The sequence below is a fragment of the Polyodon spathula genome, chromosome 13, assembly GCF_017654505.1.
Source record: "Polyodon spathula isolate WHYD16114869_AA chromosome 13, ASM1765450v1, whole genome shotgun sequence".
Classification (NCBI taxonomy): Eukaryota; Metazoa; Chordata; class Actinopteri; order Acipenseriformes; family Polyodontidae; genus Polyodon; species Polyodon spathula.
In genome coordinates this window covers 682,654-705,586 of record NC_054546.1, presented here as the reverse complement: position 1 = coordinate 705,586, position 22,933 = coordinate 682,654, and the positions used below count along the sequence as shown (strand labels likewise).

The window sequence follows — 22,933 nt, the reverse complement described above, 5'->3', positions numbered from 1 at the left end:
TAGCTTTGTGACAGTGTTGAAAATTAGAATGTGTCACGCTCACTTGTCTGCCGTTCTCTCACAGAACACTAGAAGTTGTTAACTCTGTTGGATCTCAGTTTTTTAATAATGGCTTTTTGGTGGGTTTTGAATTGAAATGCTTGTATCATTTCTACCATTGAAAGGCATTCCGCTGCTTTTTAACACTTCACCAGGCACGCTTTGAGTGGCAGGTAAACCTGCCATTATCAAAGCAGACACTGAGTGAGCAGAACTTGTGTATAACAAGTTGCTTACATGCTGTGAACAAATTATTCTTATTAATGTTTTTGCATCAAGGAGAGAGAAGACAAGTACATTTCATAACAGCTGTTTGTTTTTTTTGACAAAACAAATTAAAAACAATACCATTTGCACATATCTGCAGGAAACCAATCCAATACTAAAACAGAACCAGGAAACCAATCCAATACTAAAACAGAACCAGGGAACCAATCCAATACACTCAAAACAGAACCAGTAACCCAATCCAACACACTAAAACAGAAGCAGGAAACCAATCCAATACACTCAAAACAGAACCAGGAAACCAATCCAATACACTAAAACAGAAGCAGGAAACCACTCCAATACACTAAATTACTAATTTATTTTTCAATCACAGAACCTGTAATTAGTCTAAGGTACTCTTTTTGTAAATGTACTTAATGCCAAAGGACTGTCTGATCAGCCGGTTTTATATTTTAAAAATGAAATGTTCATTTCATTGTGCTTTTCAACATTATTCCCAAGGTTTTTTTTAGGTTTTTTTTGAACCTTGGAAATAACAAATAAATCAAAGGCATGCACTGTATCTCATATCCAAAAAATAACGATAATTACAAATATTAATTACCATTAATTAATAAAAAAAATATAAGAGACTGGTGTTCAGTGGTTACAGTGCATACAAGATCATTAACCTCCATTCGGCTGTTATGCTTCAATAGGTCAATTAGCTTTGATCAATGATCTCATTATAGAGAGCCGGGCTGTGGTCTTTATTGCTGTGATAGAGTGCTTGGTGATACTGTGGTTTGATGTGCTACTCTGTTCCATGTGGGGGCGCTCTGTTCCTCTAGCAGCATTGTAGAATGTGAGAACTGATCACTGGAATACAGGACAACTTGCAGTGTCTGGAATGTTCTAAAATTCTAAAATGGTACTCTCAAAAATACCCCTATACAGTAGAACACTCCAGTGACCATTCCTGTGTTGCCTAGACTGAACTTTCCCTTTTAGTAAACAGGTTGGTGCAGCTGTCTGTGCAAACACCAACCCACGCAACGGCAATCCAATATTATTTTGTGCAGTAGCTTTTTAAATTAAAAAAAGTACAGAGCTCAAACTACAAAAACTTGAATCTAATATTAAATAAACACTGGTAGTGGGAACATAAACATAAGCCCAGCTTGGACACATTAGTTCATTATGCAGTCATTACTGTATGTGTAGAAACACACACAAGCAATAAAAACAAAGCTTGAAATACATCTGCTCTTTCAAATAAACAGTGTAGCTTTGGTTTCAGATACGGCTTGCCAAGGGATATTGCTGCAGAAAACCCTCCATTTCAGGGAGAAAAAAAAAATTAAACTTAAGGTGTTTTGTCCTGTTGAGGAGTTGAATAAAAGTCAAAGGATTTCTATTGCGTTTAAACTTCTCCATGTGCTTTTCACATCAACAGGAACATCAAGACTCCTGCATGTTGAGATGCTTTCACACATGGAAAACAAATAAGCACATGAATATGTCAAACACAACAACTCAAGTGGCGATTTTTAGAAATGACAAATACAGTGTTTCACAGTTCTAGAGCAAGCATAGCAAGCCAGTATCAGGTGACAGTGTACTGTGTGTACAGTTTCATACTATTTCCTACTGGTTTTGTCCTCTCATCGTGAACAAAAACCCTCCATTAAATATCTCACGCTTTGAGATCATCCAGCCCTGGCATCTGTGCTTTAATGTGAAGAGCTTTTGTTATGAAGGACGCTATACCTTTATGACATATTGCCTGTACTGGAAACGTACGATGCACTGTATGATCAAGGATCGGTAATAACACCACGCTTTCTTTAAATCAACCAATCAAACTAACTCTCTTGCAGGTGTATTCCTTTAGTGGGCATAATATCCAGCAAAGGAGAAATATGTGGCCATAATTATCAAATAAATGAAGTGAAGGAATGAAAAGTAATAGAGCTGATGGTATAATATTCCATGGTATAATCATTAAGCATGCACTAAGATACAAAGTGTCTGAGCTAACGCCATTCCAAATGACTGCAAATCACTCCGAGTGCTGTTGATTTATGCATCCGGTGTGCTTACCCTAATTAATTTGGACAGAAAGTGCTTTGGTCTTAATGCTCGTATCACCAATTTCCGCCGATATTAATCTTTGGGAGTACTCTATCATTTCTGTGAGGGGGAATGTTTACCATAATCTCATTTCAGGAATGGATGAAGAAGCAGCCCTTAATGAATATTAAAAGGAAATGTGCAAACAAGCGAGTCGCACTTCAATACATTTCTGAAAGCGACACTCCCAGGACCAGTAAATCATTGTTAATTAGGATCGTTGGTAAATATTTGTTAAACCTAGCGAAGAAAATCCCAGAATAATAAGTCATCGTTGGACTGTGAGGAATAATCAGAGACATGTGGGCTCAATGCATCTGTCTGTGTTGCCAAGAATTAATTGCAAGATTGGAAATAAGCAATGTTTAGAATCACAGTGAAAATACACAAGTTTGTGTCCAATTGCATCACTGCAGTAATCTGCCATGGAAACATGGTTTTCAACATTAAAATGAGGAAAATACTGGAGCCAAATCCCTGACTCCATCAAATAACGTTTTCCGATGCAACAATGTGTTAACACCATGCTTTCCTCTAATAACTGCAGTGTGGTGCTGGGTCCGTAGTGGATGGTACACACGTGCTGTGCTGTGAGTTTTACACAATAGAGATGAGTGACTTGGTGAGAAAGGCATCAGTCATATGTTTTATTTCAGTGGCAGACTTTTGAAACAGGTTGAAATGCAAGGGGGGGAGCAGGAATTGTATTGCCTAAATGAACACATGTTTAAAATACACAACAGTAAAACAGTGAATGTGAACTGTGTTTAATCACGTGTCTTTCAGAACCCCAGACTCATTTCATTCTCTATAATGAATATCAGTAGGAAAAGGATCCGCTCCAGACTGCTCTATCCATTAACCAGCCATTTCCTCCAGGAAATCTTATCAATAACCATGTTTGTTGTAGCTGTTATCACTATGGGGGGATCTCAGCAGAATGCCCAAGGTTTGTGTTTCTTGTTTTATATATTAGGGGTGTTTAATTGTATTGAATAGCTCTCCTTCTTTTGGAATCCCAACTAGAAACCAACAATCACTATCAGCAACATGAACTTTACAATCATAGATCCCAACTTTCATCAACTGGAATGCTGCTCCAGACTATTTGCTGCGGATAAGTCATATTTAATACTCTGAAAGTAAGTGATTGTTTGTATTTTGCAGTGTGTAATTTGAAGGCAGACGCAGTGCCTCGTTGTAATTGAAGCGTTCTCTTCATGCTCATTATTATCAAAAGCTATTGAGTTCGTCTCACTGTGTCCTGTTCTGATAGCTACTTGAGAATAGTTCAGTTTTTAATTTCTGGAGTTAATTAACAGTTTCTTGTTCTCTACGTCATTGCATTTCTCTTAATTGTGGATTGGCAAGTCAACTGCAAGTCCTCTATTTTGTAATTTGTCATAGCTGTCAGTGGAGTTGTTGAACTGTTACTTCCCTCTGATTTAACAGCTTGAAAAAAAAAGAGTTCCTTCGTCATAGCACTTGTGCTTGTATGTACTTCTGCACAAGCATTTCTTTAACAAAATATTTAAGAAGCAGAACAAAGCTGAGGAATCAGATAGATACAAAGTGAGAAGCAGTCACATAGGGTAACATCTTTAAGCTCTAAGGTGCAGGTATAAGCACTTGACATTTTGAGCTGTTTACTGCACCCAGAAAATCCCAAAAGCCTGTGTTCTTGTAACTTTGATTGGATCGCAGCACAATTGTGTTTCCTCAGAATTCACACTGTCTGATTTATAGGAGTGAAGACAGTTATTACTAATCTGTTTGTGAGGGCTATCCTGTCAGCCTGCTGCTTGATTTCTAAACGCTTTAAAACATTTTAAGAGCTATGCCCTTAAAAAAAAAAAAAAAAAAAGCTGTGCAATATATTCTTTAAAGTTGACTCATATTGTACAAGAAAGCACTATAAAATATACTTGACAAGTATGGAGTATCTTTTGGCCAGAGCTGGGCAATTCTTCATATTTGAGTCTCGCTTGATACTGATTTCTCGAACAGTTAATATCTCAGTGTGAGCCAGACAAGTACCATGTGCTCTCAACAGCTCATCCAAGCAAATGCTTAGCAGCCCTGGTCTAGACAGAGAAAGCGTTCTCTGTGCTTTATTTCAAGCACCGTCTCCCTCACAGACTGCAGCTCTTGATACGAGAGCTCCCCTCCCAGGGACAGAAGGCACCATACAGGATTAATCAATTAGAAAATTAACAACTCCCAGCTGGGAGTTAATAAGGGAATGGAACTACATCTGGGCTCAGGGTAGCATCCCACCAGCATCCGCCATTCATTTACAACATAGGGCCCTGGAACCCTAAAGAGAGTCATTGGGAGGACATGGGAACATTCAGCTGGTTACTGTCTAACCAGTGATGGATGAAAGAGGCCAGGAGTACAGGCTCTGGCAGTGGCTTAGCATGGGGGCCGTGGGCCTGAACAAAACTGCTGTGGTGCTTTCTTTTTCTTTTTGGCAGTTCTCTTCTAGAAATGATTTCCATCCCTTGGTAGAAATGTAAAGAGAAAATAATTTGTGTGGAACTTCATTAAGCTTTGCAGAATATTGTTGATAGCAGTAAACCCACAAAGACATGTTGCTGCTCTAGTCTGCTTTCTAAATGGCTCTTGAGTGATGAATGATGGGGGCTTATTACTTGGATACCCCCATATCTTGTTAAAGATGCCTCCTAACAAAATGGCACATGTCAAACAACAAAGTAGACCATTAGAACTATCACATGCGTCAAGATTCACACTAACATGCAGTGACTGCACTGTGTGTACACAGTGCTCTGTGAAGACAAGATTCCTGCACCTACTGTATTGTAGTGAAAGAGGCCATCAGTCATCAGCTAATCCAAACAATAATACAAAGAGAATGTCATTGTGAGGTGACACACACACACACACCACTGGCATGACTCGAGCAGTTTCTGAAGCCATGAAAAAAACTACATTTATTTTGAAACCTCATTAAACTGTGAATCTGCTGTACTGCACACCCTTTCAAGTAAATCTTCTTCATGCATTTGAACAGTACTTTAAGAGTTTGTTTTGAAAAATTCTGAACTATTTCAGCAATGTCAGAACACATCTTTGGCAGGCAGCTGTAGTTGTACCTCTTTATGCCTTGATTCTGCAGTTCAATTTGCTGAGTGCTTTTTGGCACAGAGTAGTGGCTGTTAAATGTGATGGTGATTTTGTTGTTGTTAGAGATAATTAGGTGATTGAAAAGGTCATTTAAAAAGACATTTCTGACTACAGTCTTGAAAATGTCTTCATTTCTTCCCTGGCAAAACCTCCACAATTGTCACTATGTTTTGTGTGTATGTTTGTGAATACATAACATTGCATCTGTAACTGTGAGGCCTGATCCAAAGCTACATTAACTATGCAGTGGCCTATCCCTCACACACAAACACAGAGCGATGACATGTACAGCTACCTAATTATTTTTTCAGGCTTAAAATCGTTTGACGTTGTCATCAGAAATCGGTGTCGATCAGCCGCAAATACCTGTAGGTTTGTGGGTTTATATGCTTAAATCATGAGACGGCTGGCAAGTGTTACATCTTTGTTACTAGTGTTTTTATTTATTTATTTATTTATTTTAATGTCAGCAATCTAATTTTTATCAGGATGCCTTTGATCATGCCTTCAAACAGTAAAAATGAAAAATAATGGAAAAAACAGGAATTTTACTCTAATGCAGTCTGTGTTTGGGGATGTACTTATACAAGTTCTGCAAACCAGGGGAACAACACCCTGAACCACAGAGCAGTGCCCAGGTCTGAATACAGGGGAACAACACCCTGAACCACAGAGCAGTGCCCAGGTCTGAATACAGGGGAACAACACCCTGAACCACAGAGCAGTGCCCAGGTCTGAATACAGGGGAACAACACCCTGAACCACAGAGCAGTGCCCAGGTCTGAATACAGGGGAACAACACCCTGAACCACAGAGCAGTGCCCAGGTCTGAATACAGGGGAACAACACCCTGAACCACAGAGCAGTGCCCAGGTCTGAATACAGGGGAACAACACCCTGAACCACAGAGCAGTGCCCAGGTCTGATCAGGTCACTGAATGTCACGTTAGTACTGAATAGAAGGTGGGTTTGAGAAGCATAATTGTACTAGAACAAGATATATATGAAGTTAGAGAGATACTGCAAAGGTACGACTAACGGGGTCAATTGCTGATTACATTTTTTTTGTAAATGGAGGCAGATTTCATTTTCACACACCTCAGTTTCCAGACAAGTGTTGTTTGATTCGCTGTTCCTAAATTGCAGAAAAGGTGAAATAAAAATATGCACATTTACTGTGTATGATTAGGTCTGGACATTGAAATGGATGGGTTAATACAGAGTGACATATTTACACAACACAGGAAAAGGGTTTTTTGCATTCCATGTGTTTTTTTTGTTTTTTTTAGCTCCTTATTCACAGCATATGTGAAGCCGCTGTTAAGACACAAAGAATCATTTCTTTATAGCTAGAAAAGAAAAAGATTGATGTTGTACTTTCCACCAAAACATATTAGTCACAAAAAGGTACTAATCATTTGCATAAATTGGATTTCTAAATTAATGTTATCAGTTACAAAAGTTAGTATGAAAACATTAATAGTAGCCAATACTACAAATTAATTGAATACTCATAAGCAAAAAAAACCATCAATGAACGCACGTAACAAATGATTATCCCAAAAACATGCACTTTATTTAAAATACTGAACTTCTACCATCAGGTGTTAGTATCACATCCATCTGTTAGTATCACATCTGCCAGAAGAGCAGTCACATGACCTTAACACTGAGCTACTGACAGAGCGCTCGCTCAGCATCCCGCCTCCAGATAGGCAATCTGCTAATTCTGAATTGATTGACAGTCTGCCAATACTCCCTTGCTACGGTTTATTTTACTAGTCCCAGTGGATTAGACGGTGCCTATATATTTTTTTACATTTAGTCATTAAAGGGGGCTCAGAAATAAAAGAAATAAACGCAGGGCTGCCCCCCCACACCAAGGCTGGTCCGGGTGCAGTTGCATCCCTTGCACCCCCCTGACACCGGCCCTGTGTGCAATCCAGTGATTCCGGTGTTACCGGAGGAATAGGGAAGACCGTCAGAAACGTTAGAACCTTTAAATGCATGAAACAGCACAGCTACAGTCCCTGCCTCCCTGCGTGATTTTAATAAGGGCCGAGGAGCTGCTCAATCAATGCTTAGTTTAAACCTGGGCAATCCCTGAAAAGTCTGGTTAACTTGTTTTAATATTTCTGTTTGTGCAGGGAGCCCTGAAGCCGGTTGCTGTAGAGCCCTGCTCCGGAAGCAAGGCAGCAGTGCTGACCGTGTTCATGTGTCTCCCAAGAGGCTCATCGGAGGCACCTCCTCCTGGCCAGTCCGGTAAGATCTACGCTTCTCCCACTACATGCAGTGCAAAACTATTGAGTGTTTGGAGAGATGAACACGTTCCTGCTGCTCAACACTGCTTTGATTTAGTGCTATTGAAAACCAAGGTTGGATCACTGCCTTATCGTGGTGTGCATGGTAGTATTTTTCTCCTATTATAAACCATTCACTTTCATTAAGATTTCAGATCCGGTGACAAGGTGGGAATAACGAACATCACAAAGGGTCCAGTCACAACACAACATTCTGTCATCGCTTCTGATTCAGAGCGGAATTGGCAACTGACTTTATATTGAAAAACAGAAACACTTGCCATTGCTAGAACTAGAAGGTGCATCTAGACAGAAACTGTGATATGTTTAAATAAAAAATGAGCTTTCTAAGACACGTTAACAGGTTTAAGGATGTACTGTTAATTATAAGAGCTGTTCTTACCATGTGAATATGTGGAGCAGATACTTTGTTTTCCAATCACAAAATGCCAAATCATGTATTGTAAATGTGATGTTTCACAGTCTCCAGTTCAGCAGTTTATATCAGATATTTTATCTGATTTTAGAATCAATTGTTTTACATTGTGCATAAATAGCAGTCTGCGGTCTAATACACAATCAGTTTTTTTTTTTGTTTGTTTTTTTTTTTTTACTTTTGGCAGTTTAATCTGATGTGCCATCTGTGCCTGCCTTTGACAAAGACCAGGGATTTGTTTCTCATCGCAAGACAGAAACAGCAGCACATGTATATGTCAATGTTATTCAGTCCGCATATATATATATATATATATATTATATATATATATATATAATAGATATATATATATATATATATATATATATATATATAAATTGATTAATTAGGTTATTTAAAGAAATTCTCTTCAAATTGGATGAGGTCATAACCTCACCAAGCTGGTGTTCTGTCATGTCAGTTTACATTTACAGGTTGTACAAGCACAGGATCTTGTTCTACTTGCAATTCACCACATCCTCAGTGTTTGAGAAAGATGCCTACCACATACTGTACTTGGTCATACTTGGCATCTATCTATCTATCTGTGTCTATCTATCTATCTGTAGCTTTCTGCGTATATCTATGTTTCTGTGTATATCTATCTATCTATCTATCTATCTATCTATCTATCTATATATAATATATATATATATATATATATATATATATATATATATACGTTCATGTTACAAAACACAAATATATGTACAGGTGCACTCCGCTTATAAAGGACTCTAAGTGACAATGGACTTCAGCACTTTATAAAGGAAGTATGTTGCAAACAGAATTTGAAATGCTGTATGTAACTCCGAACATAAGTACCTTAAATATTTACTCTCTGTAGACATGTCAGAAATGTTAAAAAAAAATGTTAATTGTCCCTGTCAAATAAATACTGGTAATTATCAACAATATCAAAAGAGCTTAACATGGAAGAATGGGAGTTTATTATTTTTTACAAAACACGCCCCTGTGGGCCAAACAGTGTAATAAGTAGTACATTTTACAAATTTATATTTTCAACAAGTGTAATTCAATTTGAATACGTTTAAACTGTACAACGACCAAAGACTGTGCCAGCAAGAATAAAAGCAAACAGCAACAGGTTTCCTTCCCCACGTCACAAATGCCACCGTGACTGTCATTTACTGTCCCAGATGTAGCTTATTTGCGCAGAATATCGACCTGTTGAGCGGGAAGAAGGTACGTATTAAACAGTACTTTACAAATATTCCTGTTTACAAGCTATAGTTGATGGTTAATTGTAGGTTTTCCATATTTTATAAATATGGGAGGTTACCTGGGAGGTTATTTTTTAAATAATGTACCTGCAGTTTTTCATTTCAGTGTTAATATCCTGACAACGTTTTACACTTATAACTTTAAAGTCTGTTTCAAAGCTATTTTCAAATGGCAGCTCTAGTGCACTGCTAGTGTAAGGATTATTGCCCACATTTTTATTTATTTATTTATTTATTTATTTATTTATTATCGCTTCCTGCAGTGATTTACAGGACAGAGCTGAAACCGGAGTGCACTAGAGCGGACATTTTGAAAAGAGCTTTGAAACAGACTTTAAAGTTATAAGTGTAAAAAGTTGTCAGGATGTTAACAATGCAAATATTTTTTTTTATTTTATTTTTTTAGTAGTCGTCAATTGATTTTACCCCGTTTTTCTCCCTATTTGAAATAGCCAGTTGTATTTTTTTAGTCTCAGCTCACCGCTACCACCCCCGTGCTAACTCGGGAGCGGCGAAGATGAACACACGCTGTCCTCCGAAACATGTGCCGTCAGCCGACCGCTTCTTTTCACTCTGCAGGCCCGCCATGCATCCAACCTAGAGCTACAGCGTCGGAGGACAGTGCAGCTCTGGGCAGCTTACAGGCAAGCCCGCAGGCGTCCAGCCAGACTACAGGGGTCAATGGTGCGCAGTGAGCTGAGGACACCCTGGCCGACCTAATCCACCCCCCACCCCCTCCAGGCGGCGCTTGGCCAATTGTGGGAGCTCCCGTCCACTGCCGTCTGTGGACGGGCCTGGAGTCTAACCAGCGACTTCCAGGCTATAGGGCACATCCTGCACTTCACACGTGTAGCAACACATGGGGATGTCTAACACTATTTTTCGGAACCCCGCTACTTACTTCTTTAAGGGAAGATTAGATTTGTTTTTTTCAAACACAGATGTACAGAGAGTACAGTTTGGTAATTCATTTGGTGCATGTCATCTTTTGTATTTATTTTAATTGTTGCGATAACTAGAGGCAATAGATGTACACTGCATCCAATTGAAACCAGCTGTGGAATCTATAAAACCAAACTAAGGCATCAAGGCCAGTTATACAAAGCGCTGCTTCTTCTCTGTGTTGAGCATGGTGGGAGGTGTTATGTGTTCTCTGTGTTTACCTAGGTAATTGCATATTGAATCAGCAAGCTGTAGGACAGTGCACATTTACTCTGCAGCAGCAGGTGTGCTAACTACTTAGCATCCTCATCATTTCAGTGAAAGCACAACAAGCAGCACTGGTGCTTCAGGGATTTGTTCCTGAGTTTCTTACAGGGAGCTTTTAAATGCATTTCATATCGTCTCCAGATTCTAGAATCTGAGTTTTTGGGAAATGCACACTTCTGTTGAACTTTGTATTGAGTATTGTGTCCCCATTATTTGCATGTATGTTGGAGATTTTTTGTTAAGCTTTGCTTTCCGTATCAAATTCAGCCCTAGGCTTGGTTTTGATAACTGCGAGTGTGCAGAGAAATGTCCTTACAAAGTCACACCCCAATTTTATGAGCAGCAATCTCAAATGGAATAGCCAATAGGGTTTTGAATCTGGTAAACGTAGGTCAAACAGAGCATATCATGAGAATCAGTGCTTCACTTCTAGGCTTTATTTGAATTTGTATTTTTCAATAAATACAGGCGTCAGATTGGATCCAGTACCCAGAGAATGAATACTGAAGAAAAAAAGAAAACACGTCAAGGATCTGTGCAAAGATGTAAAATGATGTGGAAGAATTGAAACATTCCCTGAATAAAGGGCTGTATAGTTCATTAGGGCAGAGTAGCGCAGCATTATGTCATTCCCTGAATAAAGGGCTGTATAGTTCATTAGGGCAGAGTAGCGCAGCATTATGTCATTGTTGATCCCTTTTGATTTTTTGATATTTTTTGGGGGAATAAAGTTGCTTGAAGTACCTAAAACATTCATGACGTGGGTGTACTTACTTCAAGGAGAATTTTACATTGGTGTGTTTGTGATTCCAGATGGACCACTTCAGCGCCTAATGGAATAGACTGGAAATATATTTTCCTATGTGTTTTTGGGGGGTTTTTTTTATGCCATTTGAGAAATAAATAAATAAATACAATCCTTTGATTCAGAAGTTTAAAATAGCATAATGGCTGTAGTTTTCCTCCAAGGGTTTGCTCTATCATTTATCGTTTGATGTTTCAATCAGTGTAGTATACGATTTCTCAGAGTTAGCGTATTAGTTATTTAAATTAATACCTGGCACTTGATTGCAAACCTTAACAGGGCACTCGAGCTGGCTGAAGCTGGCATTGTAGTCTGCTTGGCGGCGGTATGTTATCAGTCAGGATTTAAAAGACATTTATCCTGTAGCTTCTGCTAATTCTAGCACAAGAATCGCATTACTCCCAACTGTGAATCGCCTTCCGCTTGATAGATTTCCTCAGCAGCAAAATCCATGAGTGCGTATTCTCTCCTGCTAATTGTGTACCTCTGTAGTTATGAGCCTCTGATCAGGGGCGTACCCTGCACTGCAAACTGGGTGTTCTGTTTGCCCTTGACTTTCACCAAAGGATTGTGTTACTACCGCACAAGGGTTCTGAACCTGGAGTCTGCATAGCATGTCCATGAGCAATAAATGCATTGCCAGTACTTTTACTTCTTGGTACAATGAAAAAGAACAAAACACAGACACTAGTAGGGAGTCATAATACAATAGAAAGTGATTTGAATTTGAATTACAGTCATTTGAAGACTCTGTGACTGACTGGTTAGAATCTATAAATCCATTGGTCATGATGGATATCAGGATTTATATAATGCATTGTAAATCGCGATTCCTACACTGTTTTATATAACGCAGTGTAAATCACGATTCCTACACTGTTTTATATAACGCAGTGTAAATCACGATTCCTACACTGTTTTATATAACGCAGTGTAAATCACGATTCCTACACTGTTTTATATAACGCAGTGTAAATCACGATTCCTACACTGTTTTATATAACGCAGTGTAAATCACGATTCCTACACTGTTTTATATAACGCAGTGTAAATCACGATTCCTACACTGTTTTATATAACGCAGTGTAAATCACGATTCCTACACTGTTTTATATAACGCAGTGTAAATCACGATTCCTACACTTTTTTACGATTCCTACACTGTTTTATATAACGCAGTGTAAATCACGATTCCTACACTGTTTTATATAACGCAGTGTAAATCACGATTCCTACACTGTTTTATATAACGCAGTGTAAATCACGATTCCTACACTGTTTTATATAACGCAGTGTAAATCACGATTCCTACACTGTTTTATATAACGCAGTGTAAATCACGATTCCTACACTGTTTTATATAACGCAGTGTAAATCACGATTCCTACACTGTTTTATATAACGCAGTGTAAATCACGATTCCTACACTGTTTTATATAACGCAGTGTAAATCACGATTCCTACACTGTTTTATATAACGCAGTGTAAATCACGATTCCTACACTGTTTTATATAACGCAGTGTAAATCACGATTCCTACACTGTTTTATATAACGCAGTGTAAATCACGATTCCTACACTGTTTTATATAACGCAGTGTAAATCACGATTCCTACACTGTTTTATATAACGCAGTGTAAATCACGATTCCTACACTGTTTTATATAACGCAGTGTAAATCACGATTCCTACACTGTTTTATATAACGCAGTGTAAATCACGATTCCTACACTGTTTTATATAACGCAGTGTAAATCACGATTCCTACACTGTTTTATATAACGCAGTGTAAATCACGATTCCTACACTGTTTTATATAACGCAGTGTAAATCACGATTCCTACACTGTTTTATATAACGCAGTGTAAATCACGATTCCTACACTGTTTTATATAACGCAGTGTAAATCACGATTCCTACACTGTTTTATATAACGCAGTGTAAATCACGATTCCTACACTGTTTTATATAACGCAGTGTAAATCACGATTCCTACACTGTTTTATATAACGCAGTGTAAATCACGATTCCTACACTGTTTTATATAACGCAGTGTAAATCACGATTCCTACACTGTTTTATATAACGCAGTGTAAATCACGATTCCTACACTGTTTTATATAACGCAGTGTAAATCACGATTCCTACACTGTTTTATATAACGCAGTGTAAATCACGATTCCTACACTGTTTTATATAACGCAGTGTAAATCACGATTCCTACACTGTTTTATATAACGCAGTGTAAATCACGATTCCTACACTGTTTTATATAACGCAGTGTAAATCACGATTCCTACACTGTTTTATATAACGCAGTGTAAATCACGATTCCTACACTGTTTTATATAACGCAGTGTAAATCACGATTCCTACACTGTTTTATATAACGCAGTGTAAATCACGATTCCTACACTGTTTTATATAACGCAGTGTAAATCACGATTCCTACACTGTTTTATATAACGCATTGTAAATCACGATTCCTACACTGTTTTATATAACGCAGTGTAAATCACGATTCCTACACTGTTTTATATAACGCAGTGTAAATCTCGATTCCTACACTGTTTTATATAACGCAGTGTAAATCACGATTCCTACACTGTTTTATATAACGCAGTGTAAATCACGATTCCTACACTGTTTTATATAACGCAGTGTAAATCACGATTCCTACACTGTTTTATATAACGCAGTGTAAATCACGATTCCTACACTGTTTTATATAACGCAGTGTAAATCACGATTCCTACACTGTTTTATATAACGCAGTGTAAATCACGATTCCTACACTGTTTTATATAACGCAGTGTAAATCACGATTCCTACACTGTTTTATATAACGCAGTGTAAATCTCGATTCCTACACTGTTTTATATAACGCAGTGTAAATCACGATTCCTACACTGTTTTATATAACGCAGTGTAAATCACGATTCCTACACTGTTTTATATAACGCAGTGTAAATCGCGATTCCTACACTGTTTTATATAACGCAGTGTAAATCGCGATTCCTACACTGTTTGGAGACTTGTGAGGTATAGATATTTCTTAAAGACTTGAACTGTTTCCTGTTACCACGGGAAAGCATTGCTGTGGCCTTGCTGGCAAAATTAGACATTGCCAGTGGAAAACATTCCCATGAAGCTCCAGATAGGCAATCTGCTAATTCTGCTTTGTATTAAGTTAAAGGGTGATACACAGCTGACAGTTACATTTTCAGTTTTAGGAGTAAATAGTTGAGCTGCTGCTGCCTTGATGGACTGAACACACCATGTGGCCTCTTCAGTTTCTTTTTATTTATTCATTTTTTAAAATTTTTTTTTAAATTAATTTAGTCATCGCCAGTGGTTTTTACCCTGGTTTTCTCTCAAATTTGGAATGCCCAATTATTGTTTTTATCCCGGTTCACTGCTGCAACCTGCCGGCAACGAGGGAAGGGAGGCTGAGACACGCCTCCTCCGAAACGTGCTTCTGCCAATCCATCATGTTTCACACTGAGGATCCATGTGGAAGCTACCAGACCTACAGTGCTGGAGGACAACGCAGATCTGAATGGCTCCACTGCAGACTCACAGGCACCCTACCAGCCACAGGGGTCGCTGGTGCACGGTGAACCCTGGATTGCCCTGCCGACCTAATCCCTCCCTACCCGGGCAGTGCTCGGCCAATTGTCCGCCGCCCCCTAGGAATCCCCTGTGACTGTCATATAGGCTAAAGGGCATATCTTGCACTCCACACGGCGTGCCTTTGCTGGATGTGCCACCCGGGAGCCCCAGCCTCATCATTTTCAACACCTGGCTCTGTGTCTTCGATAGCTGGATTTCAACCTGATCCTCGACATGCTTTGTTTTTGAGATGTTATTTAAAAACTGCAGAAGTAGGAATGACTGTTGCCATCGAACTCAAGTTTCACTTTGTGACCATTTAAATGTAGCTGCTAATAAACATCTGTTCAGACAGTACCACCTAGAAAGGGCGTTAAGATGTGCAACACCATAGATGTGTGCAGACTGTTACCATGTAAAGCAGTATGCTGTGATTATTGATAGTGTTACACTGTTGTTAATAGTGACTGTTTTTTAATTAAGTATGAGCACATGAACTGACTGAATCTTGTGCATGTAGGATGTTTTAGTTCAGTAAAAGTCTCCTGCATGCCAGCTGTTATATTACAAAGTCACGATGGGACATCTCTCTGAAATGCCCTCACGCGTGTCTCCTAGACAGCCACAGATTGAAGCTGATGTTGATTATCTGGACGGGACACACTGTGAAGGAGGAGCCTATCTTTTTTCTCTGGCTGTACGTGAGAGTTTCAAAGCAGACATGTTCAATGCCTTTCTCATCAAAGACCTTTATCTCAGACATTGAAACAGAGCTTCAGTACATGTTGCACACCATCTAGTATTGTTTATGTATTATTGTTATTGTTTACACTATAGTTAATACCCTGATTTAACATTTGACTTCATGTAAATCTCTGATATTTAAAAGGTAAGGCTGAATATCAAGTTACACTGTTAAAAAAAAAAAAACAATTAAAAAAAAAGTCTTTAGTGCCTGAAATAGTGCATTATTCTCCAGAATCTATAAGATACGGGTGAGCTGTAATAGACATACCCCTCCAGTTATAGATATGTGAGAGCTGTAATAGACATGCCCCTCCAGTTATAGATATGGGTGAGCTGTAATAGACATGCCCCTCCAGTTATAGATATGTGAGAGCTGTAATAGACATGCCCCTCCAGTTATAGATATGTGAGAGCTGTAATAGACATTCCCCTCCTGTTATAGATATGTGAGAGCTGTAATAGACATGCCCCTCCAGTTATAGATATGTGTGAGCTGTAATAGACATGCCCCTCCAGTTATAGATATGGGTGAGCTGTAATAGACATGCCCCTCCAGTTATAGATATGTGTGAGCTGTAATAGAAGTTATGCATTCATATAACCCACAAGATATTGCTGCTCTAGAAAGAGTGCAAAGAAGAGCGACCAGAAGTATTCCGGGCTTAAAAGGCATGTCATATGCAGACAGGCTAAAAGAATTGAATCTGTTCAGTCTTGAACAAAGAAGTCTACGTGGCGACCTAATTCAAGCATTCAAAATTCTAAAAGGTATTGACAGTATCGACCCAAGGGACTTTTTCAGCCTGAAAAAAGAAACAAGGACCAGGGGTCACAAATGGAGATTAGACAAAGGGGCATTCAGAACAGAAAATAGGAGGCAGTTTTTTACACAGAGAATTGTGACGGTCTGGAATCAACTCCCCAGTAATGTTGTTGAAGCTGACACCCTGGGATCCTTCAAGAAGCTGCTTGATGAGATTCTGGGATCAATAAGCTACTAACAACCAAACGAGCAAGATGGGCCGAATGGCCTCCTCTCGTTTGTAAACTTTCTTATGTTCTTATGTTCTTAAACACATTCTTTAGTCTTGTGTATGGCTTGTATTGAATGCAGTTAGTATGGTATATTGCATGGGGTCTGGAAATGTTAGCTACGCATGGAAGTTATCATCTTTCACAGTTTAATGAATAGAAAGGTTCTTCTACTGGGGGAAAAAACACAGTATTCTTGTATTGCATCAGCCTTGAAAATGTATTTAATGTTAAACACACATTTCTGTCAATTTATGTATGTATGTAAAGGTATGGTTATTATTGTTGAGGCTTCTAGTTTTGTAAAGACTAATTTTAAAGTGTCTTTATTTATAAATCTGTAAGGCATTGACACGTAGTACTCCTGAATATAAAAAGTATGTCCAAAGCACAAGACTGTGGTACAAAAAGAAAAGCAATTTGGAGAAACAGCAGAAGACGTGGCTAATGGAAAAATCTTTACTGGTCAGAACAAACTGGAAACTGAACCTGATGGAATGCCCCAGCTGTTACAATTATTAATCAAAATGACATCGCAATGAAACTGTACCCCTTTGTTACCATGGAGAACAGAGGTAAATTCAATTAGTGCCTATGCTGGAAATGACCTGTTATTTCCCATCATTTAGCACACAGGATTAAAAAACAAGACAGAGAGAGAGTGAAGATACATAATTTCCCATCCTTTATTATTTTTTAACTCATGAGCTTTGGATTGTGATATTTAATAGCTCCTGAAAGGGACTTTTCTGCAACTTCGTGTCAGGATTATGGGGAGCTTGCATTAGAACTGCAGCCAGGGTCTATCACCCCTCTCATAATGCTGAGTAAGGGGCTGGTCTGGGATACCACAGCTCTATACTGTACAGAGCAGGTTTGAGATCAATTGTAATTCCTTTTTAAAGTCAATTCCCATTCCCTTTTAATCAATTCTAACACTAAATTGCAATTAGCAGAATTGTGTATAAATTAGCTTCTCACAGTGGCAACACAGTATTCAGATTAAGTCGCTGTTCGTGAAAATGAAAGCAGCTGAACAACAACTATGTCTCTGAAATATCAATTCCAATTCCTTTGAAGGAATTGTAATTGTAATTAGGAATTGATTTTAAAAAAGGAACTGACTATATAATACCTTGACTTCGGAGTAGCCTTTCTGCTGTATCGTTTGCTGATGTTAAAAACAATTCTGATTCTGTGTTACCCATGCAGTGCTTCAGATAGAAAGTTGCTTTTCTGTGGAATTGCTTTTGTATCAACGGTGGTAAAATATGAAATAGCATGGAAGAGTGAAGGCGTGCGGATCCGCAGGCCTGCGCCGAGGGACACCTTGTAATAAATATTTAAAGGGCAGCACTTTTATTCAGCCTCAAGTTGTTGTCTGATGGAAATCCAGCCTGCCTGGAGCATCTGTGCATCATCTTTACGTGGTAAATGCAATTCCTTTAGACCGGCAGTCTGAAATAATGAATTGTTTCCCCAGTTAATTATATTGCTTTGATAACAAGGAACTGTACTGGGCCCAGAGAGCACAATAAATGGATTTCAGAGCTGATTTGTGTGATGTTTTGAAAAATGATCTTGTGGGGTGACCCGGTTTTAATAGAAGTCGAGCAGCATGCCAGCCCCAGTGAGAGAAACTCTGGCTGCAGTCATGTTGTATTGTAGTGGGCAGCATGATACGTGTCCAGCCAAGCTCTGAATGAAAAAGACGAATCAAACTCTCGTGTCTTTGTGAAGTGAATTAGGGTAACCCTCCCCCTTCCTCCCTCCAGTATATATTTGTACAGTATGCCTTTTATTTAGTACAGAGTTTCAGCTCCACTATTCTTTTAAATGAAAAAAAATTCCCTTTATGTAGATGTGACTCTGGTGGAATGTATTTAGTCCCTACATTTAGACATGGCTGTCTTTTTTTTTTAAAAAAAGGTCACCTTTTGAATCAGAGCCTCAGGAATGCAGAGACCAGAAGTCATTACTGTGGGATCATAGGTTAAATGATGGGGGGTTTTCTTGCTGTGTCGAGTGATGGTTAAGCTGGAAAGGGTTAAAAGGAGCTTTCAGCTTGACATTAAAGAAACATCTGCACTGACTGGTGCATCATCTAGGAAAGCCGTACCGGAATGTTTTAAGGCTGATGAAAGTAGCATTACCAGAATCGGTACTGCAGAGGTGGGTTTCAAACGTTTTCGGTTTCAAACGTTTTACAATGTTTTGTATTGTAACTGCTGCTAAAAGGTTCTAACTATCGAAAAGGAGGTTCAGTCTGCCTAGATTTAACACAGCAGCAACACCCAAAATTTAGCACTGTGATGGTAGTTTGACAGATTTTTCTACTTTTTCACAGCAATTCCTGTTAATAAACAAGACGTTGGAGCAAGGACTTTGGTCTCAGATCTTTAGGGGACAGCTCACAGTTTGTAGTCTCTGATTGGGAGTAGTGCAGGAATGGTCCTGTAGGTTACCATTGTGTGGTGCTTGTACTGTTAGTCTCTCTCCCCTTCTGGTCACAGTTGCAACTGGAGCTATAAGTATATTTTAGGATCACAAGCTGAAATATAGCCCCACAGGCTCTGGGGAGTTAGGAACCCAAGTAGAAACATCAGCCTGTAACTCAATATGGGGTTCATTGTGGATAATTGAAATCTGACCCCATCCTCTTGTGATTTAGGGATAGGGTGGGCAGAGTGATTGTATTGTCAATTACAAACCCCCACACCGATGGGCTTATATTTCAGTTCGGGACCCTTGCATATATAGATGGTGGTTGAGGTTCTAGATACGCTTCATCTTGTGTATGTTCTTGTCATTTTGTCTCCAGGTCTGGCTATTGCCAGCGCCCTCATTGACATCTCACAGCAGAAACCCATGGACTGCAAAGAGAAGAGCTCGGGAGTACGGAATCGAAAGCAGCCCCCTCCAACACATCAAGGGACTTGTGTCTGAACAAGAGGGGGAAGTGCACCTGTGCAGTCTGGAGCTGGCTTTCTCTTTACATGGCTTTGGACAGCAGTGGTGGTCAATAACGAAACTGTATCACTTATTGTGCCCTGTTACTCTCCATGCATACAGTCAGTAGTGCTTATGAAACAGTGACCCCTTCTGAAGAGCGCTGGTTTGGAGAGGCTTGCTTGAAGAGTATCTGTTAGGAAACAAGGACACATCATCCCAGACCTTCCACTTGTTCTGATGAAAGGCAACAATTGCGAGAGAGATTTAGTGATTAAAAAGGTTGTCTGTAGGTTGAATTTGAAAACCAAAACAGGCTTTAGTGGAGACAATAGCTTGTAAAATGGGTCTTTTCCACATATCATCTTTTTGAATATTATTGTTGTTGTTTTTGTTGTTGTTGTTGTTTGTTTTATTATTATTTTATTATTATTATTATTATTATTATATTATTATTATTATTATACATTTTTAAACAACATTAATGTAATTTCCAGAATGGTTGTACACGTGGGAAGCCCCATCAGTGACTCCTAGTACCGGCTCGGTCCACCTCGACCACAGTCCCTACACCTTCCACAGCGTTCAGAACTGCAAAGAGCTTCTTATTAAAACTGGTCCACCTCGACCACAGTCCCTACACCTTCCACAGCGTTCAGAACTGCAAAGAGCTTCTTATTAAAACTGGTCCACCTCGACCACAGTCCCTACACCTTCCACAGCGTTCAGAACTGCAAAGAGCTTCTTATTAAAACTGATCCATCTCAGAACCACAGTCCCTACACCTTCCACAGCGTTCAGAACTGCAAAGAGCTTCTTATTAAAACTGATCCATCTCGACCACAGTCCCTACACCTTCCACAGCGTTCAGAACTGCAAAGAGCTTCTTATTAAAACTGATCCATCTCGACCACAGTCCCTACACCTTCCACAGCGTTCAGAACTGCAAAGAGCTTCTTATTAAAACTGATCCACCTCGACCACAGTCCCTACACCTTCCACAGCGTTCAGAACTGCAAAGAGCTTCTTATTAAAACTGATCCACCTCGACCACAGTCCCTACACCTTCCACAGCGTTCAGAACTGCAAAGAGCTTCTTATTAAAACTGATCCACCTCGACCACAGTCCCTACACCTTCCACAGCGTTCAGAACTGCAAAGAGCTTCTTATTAAAACTGATCCATCTCGACCACAGTCCCTACACCTTCCACAGCGTTCAGAACTGCAAAGAGCTTCTTATTAAAACTGATCCATCTCGACCACAGTCCCTACACCTTCCACAGCGTTCAGAACTGCAAAGAGCTTCTTATTAAAACTGATCCACCTCGACCACAGTCCCTACACCTTCCACAGCGTTCAGAACTGCAAAGAGCTTCTTATTAAAACTGATCCATCTCGACCACAGTCCCTACACCTTCCACAGCGTTCAGAACTGCAAAGAGCTTCTTATTAAAACTGATCCACCTCGACCACAGTCCCTACACCTTCCACAACGTTCAGAACTGCAAAGAGCTTCTTATTAAAACTGGTCCATCTCGACCACAGTCCCTACACCTTCCACAGCGTTCAGAACTGCAAAGAGCTTCTTATTAAAACTGATCCATCTCGACCACAGTCCCTACACCTTCCACAGCGTTCAGAACTGCAAAGAGCTTCTTATTAAAACTGATCCACCTCGACCACAGTCCCTACACCTTCCACAGCGTTCAGAACTGCAAAGAGCTTCTTATTAAAACTGATCCACCTCGACCACAGTCCCTACACCTTCCACAGCGTTCAGAACTGCAAAGAGCTTCTTATTAAAACTGGTCCACCTCGACCACAGTCCCTACACCTTCCACAGCATTCAGAACTGCAAAGAGCTTCTTATTAAAACTGGTCCACCTCGACCACAGTCCCTACACCTTCCACAGCGTTCAGAACTGCAAAGTGCCTCTACCCTCAGTGATGGAGCAGCAAAAACACCGCATCAGGAGCAGAAAGGCTGCTCTCTGGTTTTGTACCATGTGTTTCATTCATTATGTTTTCACACCATTAACTGCATTTGCAAAATGTGGCAACAAAATACTGTTTAAAAAGATCTAGCAGCTACTGGATGTCATGGGCTGCATCGTGCTAATGGCAGGGACACTGGTTTAGTTGCTATGAGAGAGTAATGGGTATTGCAAGTATGCCTTGAGCATGAGAATATGGTGTTTTGGGTATGAAGTGAAGGATATTTAAGAAATACCTGATGTCTACTACTTATTATTTTCGTTCCTTTTTTTTTTTTTTATTAATTCAGGAAGGTAATGGTCCAATCTTCAGTGGAGTTACATGCATGCCACAGTGGTGTGATTAGGTAACTGTAGTATAAAACTAATGTGTCCATGATTTTTTATTGAATGAAAAAAAGGCCATTCTGAATCTGAAGTAGATATCATAATATATTAAGTAAGTGTTTTTTTAGGGCTGGTATCCATAATCCAAAATAAATCCTGCTTTCTTTAACACACATTGCCTTTGTAATTTATGTTTTTTACCTCATGGGAGTAAACAACTGGTTTAATGCATATTAAGCACAAAATGCCTTGTTAAACAGAATCTTTATTGAACCAAAACTCCAACTGTAATACTTGTTGAATACTATGTGTGCAAGTAGTTTTATACATACAACTGGAGATAAAAACTCATGGGCCCATTCTTGTATAAACTGTAACAGTCTGAGCAATTTGTACCTTGTGTGTATATTGCTGAAGAGAAGGAGATTCCAAGCATGTTGACGGAGAACTGTAGTTAGTCCAAAAATGAGCATAGTGTTGTTTACAGCATTCTGAAATAACCACAGCTCTCCATGAGTGTTCTGCTGAAGGCAAGCCAATTTCAAAAGCCAAGGTGTCTCTAAGAAACTGACAAGCGATGTTAAGAGGGCATGTGTGGAGCAATAGGTTCCCTTTGGAATTCAGCCATAATGTTTGGGGAAAATGTGCATGTAAAAGAGATTGTACAGATCATTTTAAATGACTCCTTGTTTTATGTAAAATTCCA

The 22,933-nt window shown here is 39.3% G+C and overlaps 1 protein-coding gene across 4 annotated transcripts in view; it reads left to right on the top strand.

Moving 5' to 3' along the window:
• The window catches only part of LOC121326006 (attractin-like protein 1), a 175,064-nt gene extending 152,666 nt beyond the window's left edge, over positions 1 to 22,398 (top strand). For 3 of the 4 annotated variants that reach the window (XM_041269138.1, XM_041269139.1, XM_041269137.1), the window contains exons 28-29: positions 7,680 to 7,794; positions 19,778 to 22,398. In XM_041269138.1, coding sequence (XP_041125072.1) covers positions 7,680 to 7,794; positions 19,778 to 19,902 — 240 coding nt within the window. In that variant the 3' untranslated portion in view covers positions 19,903 to 22,398. The remainder of the gene's footprint in view (positions 1 to 7,679; positions 7,795 to 19,777) is intronic. The other variant, XR_005951405.1, reaches the window with a different exon arrangement.
• The last annotated feature ends 535 nt before the right edge of the window (positions 22,399 to 22,933 follow it).